The 20,875-nt window shown below is 41.5% G+C and overlaps 1 protein-coding gene across 1 annotated transcript in view; it reads left to right on the top strand.

Annotated features, from left to right (window-relative positions):
- Positions 1-8,994: 8,994 nt before the first annotated feature.
- Positions 8,995-20,875, top strand: part of SUSD3 (sushi domain containing 3) — a 93,734-nt gene continuing 81,853 nt past the window's right edge. The window contains exon 1 of the mRNA XM_063426906.1: positions 8,995-9,344. Coding sequence (XP_063282976.1) covers positions 9,260-9,344 — 85 coding nt within the window. The 5' untranslated portion in view covers positions 8,995-9,259. The remainder of the gene's footprint in view (positions 9,345-20,875) is intronic.

Below are 20,875 nucleotides of genomic sequence, written 5' to 3'. Positions count from 1 at the left end.
TCTGTCTTTCATTTAATATAAAATATTTAGCTATAAAAAAATAATTTAATATGAAAAAAATGGGAGAAAATAAGAAATTCTGTTAATTTTTTAGTTCTACATGACATTTTAACTGTCAATGTCATAATACTGTTTGCTTTTACTGCAATAAAACACACATATTTGTATTCAGCAAAGTCTCACATGTAAAACAGTACCCCCTATGTACAGGTTTTATGGTGTTTTGGGAAGTTACAGGGTCAAATATAGCACGTTACATTTGAAATTGAAATTCGCCAGATTGGTTACGTTGCCTTTGAGACTGTATAGTAGCCCAGGAATTAAATTTACACCCATAATGGCATACCATTTGCAATAGTAGACAACCCAAGGTATTGCAAATGGGGTATGTCCAGTCTTTTTTAGTAGCCATTTGGTCACAAACACTGGCCAAAGTTAGCGTTAGTATTTGTTTGTGTGTGAAAAATGCAAAAAACGCCAATTTTGGCCAGTGTTTGTGACTAAGTGGCTACTAAAAAAGACTGGACATAACTCATTTGCAATAGGTAATTTTCATTCTTGGGCTACCATAGGGTCACAAAGGCAACGTAAGCAATCTGGGGAATTTTAATGTGAAAAAAATGAAACACAAGCCTTATATTTGACGCTGTAACTTTTGAAAACACCATAAAACCTGTACATGAGGGGTACTATTGTACTCGGGAGACTTCGCTGAACACAAATATTTGTGTTTCAAAACAGTAAAAAGTATTGCAGCAATAATCTCGTCCGTGTAAGTGCTGTTTGTGCGTGAAAAATGCAAAAAACTTCACTTTTACTGGTGATATCATCGTTGTAATACATTTTACTGTTTTTTTTTTGTTTTTTTTTTAAATTCTTTATTTTATCGTGCATAAATGGTACACAAGTACCTATTCTGCCATTTTACTGTTTTGAAACACAAATATTTGTGTTCAGCAAAGTCTCCCGAGTAAAACAGTACCCCCCATGTACAGGTTTTATGGTGTCTTGGGAAGTTATAGGGTTAAATATAGTGCTAGCAAATTAAATTCCCTATACTTTCGGCATGGGTTGTCAGGCAGGTCCCGCTAATTGTAATTAATTAGGATACCTAATTATGTAAAAATATGACATAAATATATGTGTAGAATTACTATATGTATATATATATATATATATATATATATACGTATGTGTATATATATGTATATATAATTTTTTTAAATATTTTTATTCATATATAGGTATATATATATAGTGATATATACGTATATATTTATGTTTATAGATATATATATATATATATTTCGTTCTACATGTATTTTGATATAAATATATATATAATATCACAATACAGTTAGAACGAAATAACACATCTATAAATTTAATTATTTATTTTAAATTATTTTTTTAATTAAATTTGTTTACGTATTTACATATTTTTTTACATTATATATAAATATATATATAACAATAATTATATATATATTTAATCAGTATCAGTCTACGTGTAATTTGATATTAATATATATATATGTGTGTGTATGTATATGTGTGTGTGTATATATATATATACTTAGATCATATATATATATATATATATATATATATATATATATATATATATAATATATATATAAGATCCAAGTATATAATTATTTTTTTTTACACGGATTTAACTTTTTTTTTTTATTTGATTTCAGCCAGCAGGGGGACTAACTGTCATTACAGTTAGTCTCCCTGCTGGCAATGCCTGAGCCAGCTATACCGGCCATGTGATTGTGAGGTCCTCGCAAGGACCTCACTCTCACATGGCCGGGGGGGGCTGCTGGAGGGCGGACGTGCCACGGGGGGCTCCCTGGGAGTCCCCCCAACCGCGATCGCCGGTGTGGGATCGCCTGCGACCGGGTAAGTTTAAAAAAAAAACAAGGGCGTACAATTACGCCCGGCGGCGTTTAGAGACGCTTTAAAAAGGACGTAATTGTACGCCCTCCGGTCCTGCCTTTTCCAACCACTGGTAGGATTTTGTCATGTGAGCCACATCAACTATCTGCCGGTGGTACACCCCATGGAGAGGTTTGTCTTGAGAGAAACCTTTTTCTGCATCCTTTATCTGTTGAAGTCGCATTTCCTTAGCAGTTCATCTTTGGGAGACATCTTCGTGATGTACTTGTGGATGCTCTGTGTTTCATCCAGGACTGTGGCCTTGACATTCATCAGGCCTCAACCTCCTTCTTTCCGGCTGGTGTCCAGTCTCTAGGTGCTGCATTTCAGGTGTGCACACTTCCTTTCAGTCCCGCCGGAAACCGGAACCTGAAATTGAAGTTCCAGTAAGGCCAGCCCACGCTACAAGACAGGTAAGTAATTATAGGACAAGGGAAGGGGGACAGTATGGGAGAGGAGAGAACACTATGGGAGGGGGAAGACTATGGGAAAGGGGGGAGAAGATTATGGGAGGTGGGGGAGAAGACTATGGGAGAGAGGAGAAGACTATGGGAGGGGGGAGGAGAGAACACTATGGGGCGGGGGAGAAAAAAAAATATTCTGAATAAACTGTCCCATAGTAAGAAACACTTTTGCCCGGTGTGCCCGATGGCCAGTCCGGGCCTGCTCACATTGTTGTGGATGGATGTTGGCCCACTCTTCTTTACAACGTTTCTTCAGTTCTTTGAGGTTTGCTGCCATTTGTTTATGCACAGCTCTCTTTAAATTGGGTTGAGGTCTGGACTTTGATTGGGTCATTGCAACACCTTGATTCTTTTATTTTTTTCAGCCATTATGTTGTAAATGTACTGGTGTGCTTGGGATTGTTGTCCTGTTGCATGACCCAAATCTGGCCAAGCTTTAGCTGTCAGACAGGTGGCCTCACATTTGACTATAAAATACTTTGGTTTACAGAGGAGTTCATGGTCGACTCAATGACTGCAATTTTTCCAGATCCTGTGGCTGCAAAACAAGCCGATATCATCACCCCTCCACCACAGTGCTTGACAGCTGGTATTTGTTTGTGCGAATATGCTGTGTTGGTTTCCGCCAAATGAGGCGCTGTGCATTATAGCCAGACATCTCCACTTTGGTATCATCTGTCCAAAGGACATTGTTGCAGAAGTCTTGAGAAAAGAGGCTTTCTCCTAGCATCACTTCCAAACAAACAATACTTGTTTAGTCTTTTTCTAATCTGTACTGTCATGAACGATAGCATTTAACATGCTAACTGAGGCAGTAGAATCAGAGATTTAACTCTTGGGATTTTCGCATTTTCTCTGAACATTGCTTGGAGTGAATTTACTGAGACGTCCACTTTTAGGAAGACTGGCTATGGTCTTGAATGTTTTTTACTTTTGAATAAGCTTTCTCACTGCAGAATTATGAACTTTAAATTGTTTGAAAATTTCCATATAACCCTTCCCAATTTGATTGGCAGCAACAAATGCTTCTCTAAGATCAATGTTGATGTCTTTCCTCCTCGGAATTCGATAACACACACCTTTTATAGCAGTGGTCACAATTGCTGATGATCAATTAATCAAGGGCATTTGACTAGCAGGACCTCTTAATTCCTATGGAAAAACTAAGGCTGTACTTCTGTATATTTTCCATTTTGGCTCTTTTTTGTTAAAAAGAATCATTACACAGTGGAATATGTCATATGTTGTGGTTCATTGAGGTTGTATAATTCTTTTAAGAACGGCTAAGGATCAGATTATTGTTACTATGTCCTGATATGTAAAACCAAATAATTTGAAGAAACATATGGCTGAAATTTTGGAAGAAAATATAGTCTGCTCTTATATGAAGTTGCATAGAAATAGTAATATAAGATTAGTAATAATATTCGTAATATAGGCTGAAAAACAGATCCAAGTCCATAAAGTTAAGCCTTTCACATATGCATTTTACGGAACATTCTAATATGAAACATTTTCAAATGTGCTACAAAATTGGAAAGAAACAATACTTTTGACTCCAAAATAGCAAATAAATTTCTCCTTCGATCAACAAGCTTTTACATGGCTATTGAATCCTATCCGTTCCCCCACAGGGTGTCTGTCCGTTATATTGGCTTCCAGGTTTGTATCTGCATACGGTCCTGCACTCTGTGAGATTGAGAGGTGCATGCATGTCCTCCCTATGTCCTCCCTGCCTGATTACTGTAACTAACTGTAGCTTATTGAGCAGTCTGGGTAGAGTGGCAGAAAAAGGACAATATCATATCTTTGCACTCTCTCCCACACAGAATTCTACTTCAGAGTCCTTTATCATTAGTAATGGGCTGCTGGCAGGAAGTGAGAACAATGCTAAATAGAGGTTGGTCGAGGCGGGGCCTGGGCATCATGGCGGCTGGCTGCTATTCAAGTGAGCTCCTGCACGACCTCACTAACTAGCCTGAAAAACAGGCAGCCAGCCTCATCAACAAACTGATCCAGCAATGCACAGTTTCCTGAAGCCCAGGGGAAAACTCACACCACCGGAGCAAATTGCCTACGGAGCTCCCACACGGAGATCCAGCTGCTGCCTGCCGACGGAAGGGCGAACCGGCCGATAGCCCGGACCACGCGGCACAGCTGCACGTAGGAGCGACATACTCCCCGACCTCCCCCCACCCAGGACCGGCGGGGGTTATCCCGGTCCCCACTGGGGCAAGCACACGCCTGGAAAGAGACCAGCCAGCGGACGCGACACCCACGAGGCGAATCCAAAATGGCTGCCGGGCGGGAAACGCAGCAAGAGCAACAAAGCACAGAGATACAGGAGTGGCTTGCATCCTTCAACTACAGGTTTGAGGCAATATGCCAGCAATTCTGGGACAGACTAGCCAACAAATCTCGGGTGATATCACCCCCTGCCTCCTCACAGCCCCAACAGGATACCATCGCAGCCAGTCCCCCACCTAAGTTATTACAGTCCTCACAGCGGAACGCACGTCCACCCGCACCCCCAGCAACACAAAAGGAGGTCAAAGCAGGCCGCCTTGCCAACTCTTCTTCCAAGCCGGGGGCTCAAAGGGAGACAACTCCTCACCGCCGTCCATACACCCATGGGTCTATGCACAACTCGATAGACCCTAGGGCCCACAATCCTGAGGATGGGATCAATGGACTACAGGTCAGGACTTCCACAAAGGTCTTGGGCCGAAAATGCACAGTACAGTGGCCTCGCAACTCCACCACCTGGCAGCAAATATCGGCACCCAGACCACACAGAGCTGGAAGCGGGAAAGGCGAAGTGAAAGGACAAGAATCTGGTCACCCATGGCATGATCTGTCTAACCACAGGACAGGGAAACCACACAAGGGAATTGGCTGAACGCCTGGCAGGCACAAGGGGACTTTGCATAGCTGGATCCCAGCAGCACCCGCACCCACAAAGCACGAAATAAGCCAGTTTTAATGTTGTCTTTTGGCCTGTTGCCTTTTTCTCAGTTAACATAAGCGATGACACCCCTAGAATAAAAAGTCACCACCCCTCCTAGCAAAGCTAAGTACCGCGATCACCGGTCTACACTTAATAACTGGTCTGCTACTCTCCCAGACCTCAGTGGTATAATACTCACCCACCTACCATATGAAAAGCACATATCCCTGCTAGTTCCATAGCTAAAGCAAGCAAAGCGTATGTTAAACGGGGCATGCAAAACAAGCGCCTGATTTATAATATGCTTGGAAATGGGTAACAATCAGCTTTCGATTTTGTTTTCTCTTGGATTTATTAGTTGATTTGACACATGCATACCGTACCCTAATGGAAACACCTGTAAAATTAGCCTATCTTGTATACCCTATAATGTTTATGTAACTCCCACATGGTTCACCGACTACTGTGAAATGACGTACTTAACCATATTGCTTTTCTAGCGCGTTAACTTGTTACTACGCAACCAAGCATTAATTTACTAGATCAGTATGTCGAATTGTATAAGCCTGTTCAATATTCAACCTGTTACATATCCTGATTATCAAAACAAAACTAAAAATGTGCAATGTTTTTCAATGCCATACCATTGTCTTAATGTGTCTGCATATTAGTTTGCGCTATCTTTTGTGGCGAAGCAAACATGTACTCACTACGCACAAATAAAATAAAGATTGACAAAAAAAAATAGAGGTTGGTCTATGTCCCCTCATTGGAGCCTACCAAACGTAACAATTATGTTTTTCAAGGTTAATTGATAGATGTCACTTATTAATGGGACACTAAATGCACCATGACCACTACAGTGACACGGTGCAAAGCGAGCCCTGGTTCTCCCCATTGTAAATAGTCAAACCATTCTTACCTGGGGACCACTGGGAAACACTCCCCACCTCCACAAACAATACCACTATTCAGGAGCTTCTGTTTGTTCACCTGAGCAAAACTGCGCAGTACAGGGCTAGCTCATTGCATTACTTGACAGGATTGATAGGGGTTTATGGTTATATCCTATTGTACACCTGTATTCCCTTTTTTCTATATATTTTGGTTTCTGTGGTAACCATCTGGAAAAGGCTACCTGGGAAAGCTGTTCCTTTATAAGCCAAGTTGATGTTTTATGTCATTTCATCTAGCACTGTTGGGTGGATTTGTTTTCTGTTATGAATACTTATGATAGGTGTCCAAGTCCTTTTGTTTTTGGTCAACAACACTGGGAGAGCACTTATTTAGAGGATATGCATTAGGTATATATGAAAGCATCTGTTGAGATATCCCAAAACCAACTTATGGTAAACCTAAAAAAAGAGGCTTGTGAAGTGGACTACCGCTGGACGGGGTGTGAAGTGGACTACCGCTGGTAGGCGACATTTGATAAAGTCCAGCAATTGAAACAAGAAAAGGGAATCAGCAGATGTGTTACTTTACCAGGGATATATTTATAAGCAAGGCAGGCATGAAGCCTTTGGGTGACCTGTGTGAAATCTAAGAGTAATACCCATCAGCCCAACATTATTTCTCATTATTATTTAATAATCACTAGTTCTATAATTAAGATTTCTGCACCCCTTCCCCCCATTGCCTGGCTCTTCCCCTCGTTTTGTGTAGTAACATTTTGCACCATAGATAGTTGAATACTGCATAACCTTTGCTGTCCCACCGTTAATGGCCAAATCAGTGCTGGAGCACTTCACTTCTCAGCTTTACTGACACTCCCCAAGTTTCTCACCTATATAGTAGGGTGTGTGGATGGCTGTAAATCCTGAACCTTCTTAAGCAACAGCCTAGGGCCTCTGGAATGAACAACAAAACAGGAAACATTAACATGGTTCCAAACACTAAGTAACTTGGACCACATGTAAGTTTGTGATTGAGCATCCATGTCAAATCCAACAATACCTTAATTGTTGGGGAGAGGAGGCATACTGGTCTCGATAAAGAGCCCTTCTTTGAGGATTTAAACTTTTGACAACATTTATGGATTATACTAGCAGCCATCAAGTAGTGCCAGAAATAGCTGGTTCATGGCCAGCATTCAAGTTTGTCTGTTGGAAGTCTTGCTTCCGTAGTCCAAGAATGTAACCAAAAAACAAGGAAGGCAAATTACGTGCAGGAGCTCTGGCGATTTTTTGCTGCAACAAGGATCCCCAAGCTGTTAAAAGAGGTTGACTAATTTATTAAAGCTAGAGGAACCTGCAGTAGCACTTTGCACAATCAAGATGTCATCTAAATAATCAACTTCTACCAAGCATTAACAGTCAGATGTAGGAATCAGTTGGGGAACTAAAAAACAGAAGATCATGCTGCAAGACTATTTGGGACTTGCCTATGACAATAATGGCCAAAAGGTAGACCCCCATCCATCTGGGATTCTATTAGTTGCCTGTGCTTGCAGGATTGTGTTTAACATGGTGCTGTGTTTGTGTATTTAAATTTTAAGCATGTTTTTGTATGGAGTATGTGTGCGTGAATGTATTTGTGTGTAGTGTGTGTATTGATGTACTGTTTGAAATTTGAATTTGAAAGCAGTGGTTTACTTATGTGTAGTGTTTGAATGTAAGGATGTGACTGTATGTAGTGGTGGGTGTGTCTGCATGTAGTGTCTGAATGCCAAGATGTATGCACATACACACTGCCACACACTACTGTAATACACATACACACAAAGACACACATAAAGAATCACACTGACACATACAGTTACAAACATACACATGCACATACATGCAGATACACAGAAATGCACAGGCAGGTACATAGACACACATGTGCAGACACTTGCACACACGCAGATACAAAGGCAACACACATACAAATACACATGTAGACTGACACACATGCAGATCCACAGACACACACAACGACACTCATACAGACACACATAAGGAATCACACTGACACATACAGCATTGACACATGCATTGACACAAACATACAGACAGAATCACAGACACACATAGATAGATATACAAGCAAACAGATACACATACAGACACAAATGCAAAATGTTAATTTTTCTTAGCCACCCCCCTGTTTACATTTTGGTTGTAGGAGGGTGGCTTACTTTGGGTCCAGTCTGCTGATTGAGGCTTGTGGGAATTAAAGGCTCCCCAATTGAAGTCGGAAGTGGTGATGAGAACCTGTTCATTTGCAGAGTATTTCTGAAGCACTCTCTAAAACAGCGTGGGTATTCTACCTTTTGTCCACAATAAAGCAGTAATTAAAAACGGTCATCTTCACTGCAAAACACACTCTGGAAAAATAAGCATCCACCGGAGCGGTCTACCCCTAACCATTAGCACAGTTTATTAGAAACCCTTCTCTGCACAACCTGGTGATAAATACCCCCATTTCTACTCGTGAAATGAAAGAATAAAATGATGAGAGTTCCCTGTAAAACCTGCTCCCTGGCAGGATGCCTGCCTGATTAATACACGTCTACTGTGTGCCTGAGGTGGCCGTGGGAAGCTTAATTCCCATGTGAGACACGAGCAGTATTTGGGATTGCACAGTAGAGGGCGCCCCTGAGCATCATCTCCCTGCAGCACACAATAATACAGTATACACTGGGAGCTGTCTGAAACAGGCAACACAAATCTTTCACTTCTTGAAAGATTCTATTTTAGATTCTAAAGATCAATGCCAGAGCAGGACGAGATCTGGTCCAGGCTGTGCCTCTTTCATCATGCATGCAGAGAGAAGATACTGAGAGCCTTTTAAACCCTTTAAAGAGCTGGGGGGAGCTAGCAGACAGAGGAGATCCCTTCCAGCAGGTGACAGTGTGCTCAGTGTGGGTCTGGTCTGCCTCTCTCCTTATGTACCCCCACTGGTGAATGACGACCGGAATATGCAGCTATCCACTGCCTCAGTACTGGACCTCTCAAGGACTGTCCTGGTCACAGAGGACAGAGACACTTTGTATAACAGCTCAGGTAAGATTCTGCTTGTGCTAATTCCCAGCATGTGTCCAAGCTCTCATCCTTTTATACCCTGTGCACCTGCTTCCTACAGAGATCACCTCCTAAATAGTTAAACAGGACTTTATAAAAGCAAGTAACCCAGCACACAAACAGTTAAAACAGAAATGTATGCATGTGTAGAGTGGATACTGTATTTTGCCAATAGGATTATTAAACAAGCACAGTATAGATCCCTAAGGTATACTGTAACCCATTCTCTATGTGACAAAGTGTGATACATTGCAATAGGTTGAAAAATGGGTCTCCTGACACTTGCAGGCTTGATACAGGTATATGCAGATCTGATGGGAGGGTATACTGTTGAGGTGAAATTAATCTTGTGCAAACTAGTTTGTATCTTAGCATGCCTCAGTTTCTCATTAAAAGAACAACAATGTGGTGGCCCAGTGCATAGAGTTATTTGGGTTAAAAAAAATTGCCCCAAAACACTTAAGGGAACCCCAAATCAAACTAAAGGTCTTTTACATACTAGATATATAATGGCTTTGAGCAAAGCTCATTCATTGACAGTGTGTACTGTGGGTTTAACAGGATCTATAAACACTATAAACACTGCACAGTACTATGAACAACCTATATACTATAATATAATATGAATGAACTAAAATAAAATGGCAGGTATATTAATATGCAACACTTGTAAACAGTCCAATCTCTACAAAAGACGATAGGAAAGAATATATATATATATATATATATATATATATATATATATATATATATATATATATAGTAATTCAGAGAGGCTTTTTAGATATATTTTATTTTTTAAACACCTTTTTACTGATGATTGCACACGTATAGCCTTGTCTTTTATAAGAAGACTTTAATTAGGGAAACATGACAGCCATGGTGAATAACTGCACTAAACCGAACATACCCTGTAGGGCACTTTTCTATTTTTGTATGTACTCCTTAAAGGGGAATTCTGTTCAACAACACAAGAAAAAGCAAATAAAAAAGCAGACATTGTATCACACAGATAGCATCAAAATAACTCAGCGGTTTTTCCAAAGGGGTGGTTCCAGAGATCAGAGAAGGTGCTATTCAGAGAGATTGGGTGGGTATGGTTTTGAGAGATAAATGTATGTATTCTCCAAACTGGTAACTGTGTTGAATTGATGACGGACCTTTAAATTGTAGACCAAATAGCCAGGCCGCTGAGATAAAAAGGCCAAATAAAGAATTTTGCCAGTTTGGTAATTTTGCTCTAAAAATTCCCATTCCCTTGTCAGTCCCCAAATTACCGAATAAGTCCTGATATGTGTATACATAAGAGCAGGTTTGTGGTGGAAACATAAAAAAAGTGCAAAAAATAGGAAAGCCATATTTCATATATATTTAATGTTAAAGATATGTGCTTGTACATCTGTGTAGTTCGCACAGGTATGCTGGTCAGTGAGATATGTGCATTGGATTGGACATTACACACACTTCTGTTATTGAATCAAAATCTGAAAAATGTTTTAAAGTGTGCATATTTATTACTGAAAAATAAATATAAAACACAGATGCAACATGAATTTTTTTTATTGTTTTATTATAATTTTTACTAGTACAACACATTGCTTAAATTGTGTAACATAATTAAGGGAGACCTTGGTAGCGACTTTAAATATAATGATTTTTTGTTGATCGTACACAAAATGGTGCAATTATGTTTTGGTTTATTAGACGTGAGAGTTTCAGAACACCTAATTGAGGTATTTTCTCAGCCCAAATGCACCTAATATATATATTTTTTCCATATGCATATTAAATAAATCAGTTACTAAACGCAGTAAAATTAAAAAGATGATGGAAAACCCATTAGAACAGTGATGCTGACGCCCAAGATATTTCTGAACTACAATTCTCATAATCATTATGGAAAGTGTGCTTTATGAACACCTGGAGTGCCATTATCACAGGTGGAAAAATTCAACAGAGCAATCCATGCACGTAACCCCTGGTGTTGTGAGAACACGGATTCTGATTTCAGTTGCAATTGGTGCCTTTGGTGGTCCAAGGCAGCATCACCAGTGGCTCTGCAGAGACACCCTGCAGCTGTACAGTTGGGATGATCACTGTTTACAATATTAAGGAAGCGACAGGTGTACACTTCCTTGTGGATGAAAAGGCAATGTTCTCACAGTCATCTGAACTCAGGTGGGAGGGGGGACGGAGGGGACGGGGTATATCTACAGCTCAACCCCCTGGACCACCAACCAGATAGCTTAAATGAATCAACATGGAACTTGATCTTTGCCCCTCCTTCCTTCTGAAATGGTTGCAGGAGAAATGGTTATGTTGTTTGGGGAATTACATAGTTATCTGGGCTGAAAAAAAGACTACAGTCCATCAAGTTCAATTCTTTCATGCTGTTGATGCAACAGAAGATAAAACAAAAAATTGTAAACATTTCCAAATTAAATAAATTCATTCTTGACTCCATCATGACAAACATATTTCTCATTGGATCAAGGACCTGTATATCAGTTATATTCTTGAATATTCTGTCTATGCAAAAAAAAATGCATCCAAGCCATTGTATTAAATATCTATAGAATCTAATGATAACCACGGTAGTCAGAGAACTTTCACAACAAAAGGGAGGCTGACAAAGTAACTCAGCCTCCCCACCACAGTCCCTCTATCTTGCCTGGATGCAATATTAGGGTTATGTGGTATGTGGGTGCAATATTTGTGTCATGTAAGGATGCTCAGGAAACCGGTAAACTTTAGTTGAACATCCAGACTTATTAAAGGTATCCTATAGTGCCAGAAAAACAAACCCGTTTTCCTGGCACTATAGGCTCTTGGAGAGCCCCCCTCCTTCGGTGCTGAATGGGTTAAAACCCCTGCAGGGTTAATCGCGAAAACCCCTTCAACCACTTACATTAATCCACTGCCAGGCTCCCCCAGCGCTGGTTACCTCTTCTCTCCTGCCGACGTCAGCTCCCGAGTGGAGCCGATTGCGCATGTGCGGCCAGAAGCGCACGTGCATTCAAACCCGCCCATAGGAAAGCATCACTCAATGCTTTCCTATGGGCATCTTGTTTGACCTGGACTCCATGAGGACGTTCAGCGTCAGATAAGTGCGATTTACTCAGTGTAAATCGCAGAAGCGGCCTCTAGTGGCTGGCAGGGAGACAGCCACTACAGGCTGGATTAACGCTGCAGTGTAAACATAGCAGTTTCTCTGAAACTGCTATGTTTTCAGCTGCAGGGTTAAAACTAGAGGGACCTGGCACCCAGACCACTTCACTGTGGTCTGGGTGCCTATAGTGGTCCTTTAAGCTTCTGCAAACATGATACAACAGGAATGCTGTCCTTTGGCAGCAGGCAGGAACTGGCTATAATGATTGACGGGTGTTGGTGACCAATGATAATGAAACATGCATTTGCAACAAATATGTATAAACTATAGAGGGCAATGGCAATGTAATGTAGCAGCATATAAGATATACATGAGGATAGATAGAATATACATTCAATAAAAGGTTTGTGGTGAGACCAAATACAATAAAACTCCACAGAGCAAAAAAATAAACTAATGTCTGGTCTAGAGGTTAAAGTATCTCTAAAAGCATATAGCAAGGTGCCAAAAGGTTTGTGGTGAGACCAGACACAATAAAATGCCTCACAGTGCAGCTACAAAAAATTACTGTTATGTATTACCTGCATATCACAAGTTGTACATTAGAAGCCTTGTTTGAGCACACAAATTTGAGAAATCATATGTGCCCAAGAAGGATTTCTTGAAGTCCAACTTGTGATATGCAAGTACATAAGAGTATTTTTTTTTATTATTATCTATAGGATTTCCTCGAATTCAGCTGAAAATGCAACTTATATTGACTTCTCCAGTCTCAAAATTGTTCACACCCTTCATGTCAAGCATCTTTAGTTCTCGGTACTCTTAGGTCTCTTTAGTATGTAGTAGAGCACCCTTTTGCTGTTTTGACCTGCTGCAAACAAGATACATAGCCAGACACCAGCTTCTGGTAGAATTCCTGAGCAATGTCCTCAAGTTCAGTAATATTCTTGGATTTGTGTGCTGTAATCGCCTTCTTCAAATCCCACCAGAAATTTTCTTCAGGGGACTGTGATGGCCACTGTAGAATTTTTCAGAACTACTTCTGCAGCCGAACCTTGGTGGAATCTAAAGTATGCTTGGGATAATTGTCTTGTTGGAAGGTCCAATGATGCCCAAGCTTGAGCTTCCTCACAGACGGCATGACGTTTGCTTATAGAATTTCCTGATTCTTCAATGAATCTGTATTGCGTTCTACACGCTGCAGGTTTCCAGTGCCAGAGGATGCAAAGCAGCCCCAGAGCATCACTGAGCCACCATCATGCTTAACTGTAGGCAGAGTGTTCTTTTCAGTGTATGCTTCATTATTCTTCCTCCAGACATACCTCTGATCCATTAGGTCAAAAAGTTCCAGTTTTGTTTTATTGCTCCACAGAACAAAATCCCCCAATGGTTTACTTATATGATTTTGAGCTTATTGGAGCCAACCGTTCTTGTGCTTTTGGGTCCTTAGTGGTGTACATCTTGGAGTTCTGGCATGGAAAAGTTATGCGTTTAGTACGCGCCTTACTGAAACCTCAGTGCCTGTTGCCTCCAAGTCTTGCTGCAGGTCTTTTGCAGTCACTCGAGGATTTTTCACAACCTGTCTTCACAGAAAATCTGGTTGCAGCTATTGATAGCTTCCTTTTTCTTCCCCGTCCAGGTAGTGTAACCACTGTTGCTTCAACTTTGAACTTGCTAACTATGCTTCCAACTGTGTCTCTAGGAACAATCAGTGCTTGCGCTTTTTGTATCCTGCTCCTGGTTTGTGAAGGGCGATTATCTCTTCCCTTAAAGGGACACTCCAGGCACCCAGACCACTTCTTCCCATTGGAGTGGTCTGGGTGCCAACTCCCACTACCCTTAATCCTGCAAGTGTAATTATTGCAGTTTTCATAAACTGCATTAGGTCTCCCCCGCCGGCGGGCGTGATCGGTCTCCCCTGCTGGATGACGTGGTGACGGGGAAGAGCTTGGGCAGACCCAGAAGCAGTGCCGAGGGACGTAGGCGCTGCCTCAGGTGAGTCACTGAAGAGGTTTTGACCTCTTCAGCAACTGGGGATGGGAGGTGGGGGGGAGAGGGGACCTGCAGTGCCAGGAAACCCATTTAACTTTGTGGACCATTCTTTTGACTTAGCCATATTTATAACATGAAGTCAAATGTGACACTCAACAAACCCCTATAGCCAGTTCAGGTATTTCAAGTGTTCCAGCTCAAGCATATCTAGGGCAACAAAGGAACCTCTTGATTAGTTGCAATGAGACAACATCTGTTTTGCATATTTGTACTGTTGTGAGGGATTTTATTTAGGGGATTGAATAATTTCGAGACTGGAGAGGGCATTATAAATTGCATTTTCTGTTGAATTTGGGAAAACCTTTGATTTGTTCAATGCAAACAGCTGAATGTCTGCAAATGTTGACAAACATGATTTTAAATTGAATAATTGAGTTCAATTAGGGGGTTGAACAATAGTTATTATACATACATTACACACACAAAACTCAAGATCCAGCGCACTCTCTCATCCACTAAACAGCAACTTCAAAACAAAGATTTAAATTTTTTTTTTTTTTTAAACACCTAATCTAGGCAAAAACAAGTTGCAGTATATGACTATTACAATGCATAAACCTGCCACAACATCAATGTACCCCATTTTTGGCAGGTCCTACTTTAACAACCAAATGCCTGCTCTTTAACCAACTTACTTGGGGAAAAAATTCCACCTGAGGCTTTCTGCAGTACAAGGCTTAATAGGGCCCTGGAATGAGACAGGGAAGGGTGCAAAACCAAAAAGTTGGTCTAGACCAGGGGTCCTCAAACTCCGGCCCCCCCAGATGTTGCTTTACTACAACACCCATGGTTCTCTAGCTATCTATGTAATTCAAAGAATCATGGGAGTTGTAGTTCAGCAACATCTGGGGGGCCGGAGTTTGAGGACCCCTGGTCTAGACGCCCCAAAAAATATATGAAAACACTGCGCTGCAGCCAAGCCATTGTATTAAATATCTATAGAATCTAATGATAACCACGGTAGTCAGAGAATTTCACATTTAAAGGATCACTATAGGGTCAGGAACACAAACAAATGTATTTCTTAAAACCACCTTTTAGCCCCCCCTGGGCCCCTCATGCCTCCATAAATATAGCAAAAGCTTACTGTATTCAAGCCTGAAGCTGTAACTCTGCATGCTGCTTGACTCCGAAAAACAAGCAGTCTGCTGACGTCATTGGAAGTGGAAGCCTGATCCAATCACAATGCTTCCCCATAGGATTGGCTGAGACTGACAAAGAGGCAGATCAGGGGCAGAGCCAGCACAATTCAAACACAGCCCTGCCCAATCAGCATCATCTCCTCAAAGAGATGAATTGAATCAATTAATCTCTATGAGGAAAGTTCAGTGTCTGCATGCAGAGGGAGGAGACACTGAATGTTTGGATGCATTTTAGGCAGCCATGACCCAGGAAGGATCTCTAACAATTATCTGAGGAGTGGCCAGTGAAGTTATCACTAGGCTGTAATGTAAACACTGCATTTTCTCTGAAAAGCCTAGGGCAGCACAAAACCAGGATACACCACTGTGCATATATATATATATATATATATATATATATATATATATATATATATATATAATCTTATTTTACATAATTAGATGTTTTTATGAATTATATATTGAGGAATCTGCCTGACATCTCAAATCTGTCAATCATGCTGATCTGAATTATGTGATCATGGTGTCATTGCGATCACATTATTATTATTGGTATTTATATAGCACCAGCATATTCCATAGCGCTTTACAATATTATAGGAGGGGGAAATTTAACAATAAATGAGACAATTACAAAAACTTACAGGAACAATGGGTTGAAGAGTACCCTGCTCAGACGAGCTTACAGTCTGTAGGAGGTAGGGAATAAAACCAGGGATGTATCTTACACGAGGCAAACAAGGCATCTGCCTTGGTCGGCACTTTGCAGGGGGCGGCAAAAAAGCGCCCCAAACACCCAGGCAGATCCCTTGCTTGCCTCGTGTCCTGGGGGCTCAAGAGCTGGTTGGCTGGCCACTTTTGAGTCCACCCCGAGGCTGGTAACGGGCAGCGAGGTAGCAAACTCACCTGAGCTCTTCCTGCTCAGCTCCCTCCGCGCCACATAATGAAGCCGGAATATGATGTCAGACCGGCTCCGAGCATCACTAAGCAGCGCGCGAGGGAGCTGAGCAGGAAAATCAAAGCTCCCTCGCCGCCTACTCAGCCTGTCTGTCCCCTTCCTGCCCGCCCAGCAGCCCTACTGGACAGGTAAGTAATCCACTCCAGCTCTCCCAGGGAGGCTGGGGGGATTTCAAATAAAATATAATTTGTGTGTTGGGGGAAATGTCTGTGTGTGTGTCTGTGAGTAAATGTGTATGTGTGTGTGTCTATGAATGTGTATGTATGTGTGTGTGTGTGTGTGTGTCTATAAGTGTGTCTCAAATGAGTGTGCATGTGTGTGTGTGTGTGTGTGTGTCTGTGAATGAATGTGTGTGTCGGTCAGTGAGTTTGTGCACCTGTCAGTGAGAGTGCCCGAGCACCGTCCTGCCTAGGGCAGCACAAATCCTAAATACACCACTGAATAAAACACAAAATCACATGACTCAGATAGGCTGGATTGGCTGCAGGTGAACTGCCTTGGTTGTCAGACAGTCCCCCACAGCAGAGTAATTATTTGGGCTGGAAAGAGGGCCTAATCATTATGGCGTGCTATGCCACCCCAACATTTTTAAAGCCCTCATTTTGTAGGACAGCATAGCACACCTAAACGTCTGGCGGAGGTGTTTGGCATTACCTTCCATTTATCTCATAGAAGGAAAATATAAACTTGTCTAAACTTATAGCAGCTGCACTGCAAGTTTAAAAGGTAAGCTGTAAGAAATGCTTGTGGCACTGCCTTACATATTCCATCGTAAGCTTTTAAGGAACCTCGAGGGAGGTAGACAGCATCCTCATTTAATCTCCATCTTTATACAGATCTGCAAAGGGAACTGTAAATGGCAGCATTCCATTCCTTCATCCCATACAGTAAGCAAGTTTAAATATAGAACTTTATTCATGCATTCTAGAGGGAGATCTCAATATTTATTGGTATAGAAAGGATTTGTACAGGGTTTGCATCTTGTATACCTTTGTGTAGTTTAGTCCTCCAACACTACATGTTGACAGATATTATTTGTACATTCTGTTGGTGTTTTTATTAAGCTGCATTGAGAGAAATACCCGTAAGCAAGATGTATGACTCTTAGTAAGATTACGAAGGTGACATGTTTTGATCATACCTGCTGTATGTGACAACATTGTATTTCTGCTTGTATACCAATATTTCAGACCCTGTAATCATATCTAGGGTAGCATAATTGTGATCGATTAGTCCAGGGGTGCCCAGAGAAAGATCCCCAGATGTGATAAAACTACAGCTTCCATGAGGTTTGGCCATTCTAAAAGCATTCAGAGTAGTTGTAATTCTACAACATCTGGGGATCTACCTTTTGGGCCCCTGTGCTCTAGTCTAGTCTATATACGTTGTTATCTTTTTTTTTTTTTTTGGCACATGGTCTTGCCAGGTAGGACCTAAATGAGTCCCTGTGGGTCCATTAGAACCAAATGACAAGTTGGCCATTTGATTCCTTTTGAATATATCTAAAAACGATTACATGCAACTAAGTGGTTGGCACCAGAGGTGATTGCACAGCACCATGAGGCATGGATGGGATCTTGTGATGCCTCACCTCCAATTTGTAATGTTTATAAAACCCCAGGCTGGGGTCAGTGTGTGACATTAATCCAGATTTATGTTCAGGGTCTGATTAAAATACTAAAAGGGGATCTCTTTGCTGATCATAGCCAGCCCACTGAGCAAAGAGGAGCTGCAGCAAGTGACGAGTGTGATAGAAGTTACAGAAGTGTGTTGGGTAGTATGTGAAGAGACGTCATTATAAGTGGTGGAGTGAGGGCAGTCTCAGCAGAGCATTTTGTGCTTTTTTTTTTTACAGAGTTGAATCTGCTTCTCCTTTGTCAATTAAAATATAATGTCTACCCTGCCTTCTTTAGTTCTCAATTGTTGGGAAACTCAAGTTCAGAGCAATGAGCTTAGCATTAAAAATGTTAATTGTCTGAACTATATTAACAATTGTGTTTAAATACAAGTTTATAAAATGTGACACTCCACTGCCGGAATAAAATAAAATTACAGTTTAGTATATACACCCACAATGAAAACATAAATACATCTATTTGTGCATTATTTCATTGCAAAAAGCTGAACATCTCTTGTCTGCTGCCTTTGCAAGCCCTCCTGGTCTAACCAAGCCCATACTGTGGCCGTCTGATCACAAACTTCCCAATGCAGCTCAATGAGAAGTCTTTGCAAGGCAGGTGCTCTGAGCAATTGCTGCCTCTTGAGTTTAGCGCAGCTGAGCTAACCAAACCAAGAAGTAACAGGGCCTGTTGTCTAATTGACTTCCAGGAGGTTGTAACAATGTTAATTTATATAAAAAAAAAAAGTGCCAATGTCTATTGAGAACTGCACTTAAAAAAAAATAAAAGTACATAATCTTCATACAATGCAAAGTGTCCCTTTAACCATTGGTCACAGTTTTACGTGTGACTATTGTCATTGAAGAAAGTGGAAAATGTGTAGTTCAGTGAATATTTTATAACACAACTAATGGATAGCTAACCTGTTTAGTACAAATGTTGGGAATAACATTTTCCAGCTGAAGTTGCAAGTTGCATTCATCTGTTTGGCCAGATGAGACTGGGGAGATTTTAGGCTTTTGGTGAGCTTTATGATGCAGCAAGTAGTTAAAAAATAATTTTTCTGATTAGCAGACACCAGCTCGGAAAGGAGGTTCCACTGAAAATCTGGAAGAATGAAAATTTAACAGCTGGCTATGAATTATTGGACACACTTACTATCCACAACTCTGTAAAAAAAAAGTGTACTCAGACTCGCATTTTTCTACCTTTAGAGATGTAGGAAATTGTGTTAGACTTAACTGAGATTTTTTTTCTGAGCAAACCGCATTATTTGTTTCAGAAATTCAAGAGAAGTACACTGAGGAAACGGTCACACTTCTCATGGATTTTCCACAACATTGAATAACTAATTGCAAGTACCATTTTGAGTTTGTGTGTAAAAAGTAAGAATTACATATTTGTGCCCCCCCTCCACCTGCTTGGGGTCACAGGATGGGACACAAGGAGGGGGATTATTTACATGGAAGGGCTGGGGGTGATGGGATACATGGAGGGGCTTGAGGGGTGACACACATGAAGGAGCTTGGGGGAGATGGGACACATAGTGGGGCTTGGGGGGAAGAATGAGACATGTAGGGGCTTGGTGGGTGAATGAGTCACATGAATGGCTGGGGGGTGACACATGAAGTGGTTGGGGGGTGGGACATATGGAGGGGCTTGAGGGGGATGAGACACAGGGAGGGGCTTGGGGGAGATGAGACACATGGAGGGGCTTGGGGGAGATGAGACACATGGTGGGGCTTGGGGGAGATGAGACACATGGTGGGGCGTGGGGGAGATGAGACACATGGTGGGGCGTGGGGGAGATGAGACACATGGTGGGGCGTGGGGGAGAGGAGACACATGGTGGGGCGTGGGGGAGAGGAGACACATGGTGGGGCGTGGGGGAGAGGAGACACATGGTGGGGCGTGGGGGAGAGGAGACACATGGAGGGGCTTGGGGGAGATGAGACACATGGAGGGGCTTGGGGGAGATGAGACACATGACTGGGTTTAGGAGGATGCATGATTCACATAGGTAGGGGGGGGGAAGGAGGGCAATTTTCACACTCGGGCCTGGTGGTTTCTAGTTATGCCTCTGGAAGCAATTATTTAAGTTCGTAATCCAAAACTTAACTTAGAATTTGAGCTATGTCTGTTCAATCATAATTTACTTCTTTCATACTACCCTTGCTCTCTCCTAAAGGGCAGCACTTTACTCTCTCCTCCAGCTGTGCTTCACTCCCTCCTGTCATATTGTGTTTTATACCCCACCTCCTATAGACTGTAAGCTCGTTTGAGCAGGGCCCTCTTCAACCCATCTTTCCTGTAGCTATATGGTAGGTAGTTTCTCAGGCCTGAGCGGAGCTCTGCTTAGAGACGTCCGCTCGGTATCACTGTTAGCCATGCCCCCCCTCCTTTCTAGTTTTAACAGTATTATGCTATGTTTGTCCTTTCTGTTTTTTTCATATGTCATATTTCTACATCCCATTTGGAGTTACTAAGCGGTATTTTCAGCTGTAAGTAACTTTTATAATAATAATCTTTCACGGTACTTCACTTGCAAATTTTGCACGGATTGAAAGTGTGTTCTTTATGCATTTATGTGACACTTTACACTGTGCACTAATATTTTAAAGGTATAGCGCACT

This window comes from Pelobates fuscus, chromosome 7 (assembly GCF_036172605.1).
Source record: "Pelobates fuscus isolate aPelFus1 chromosome 7, aPelFus1.pri, whole genome shotgun sequence".
In the NCBI taxonomy this organism is placed as follows: domain Eukaryota; kingdom Metazoa; phylum Chordata; class Amphibia; order Anura; family Pelobatidae; genus Pelobates; species Pelobates fuscus.
The sequence above is the reverse complement of the archived record's forward strand: the minus strand, read 5'-3'. Positions and strand labels throughout refer to the sequence as shown.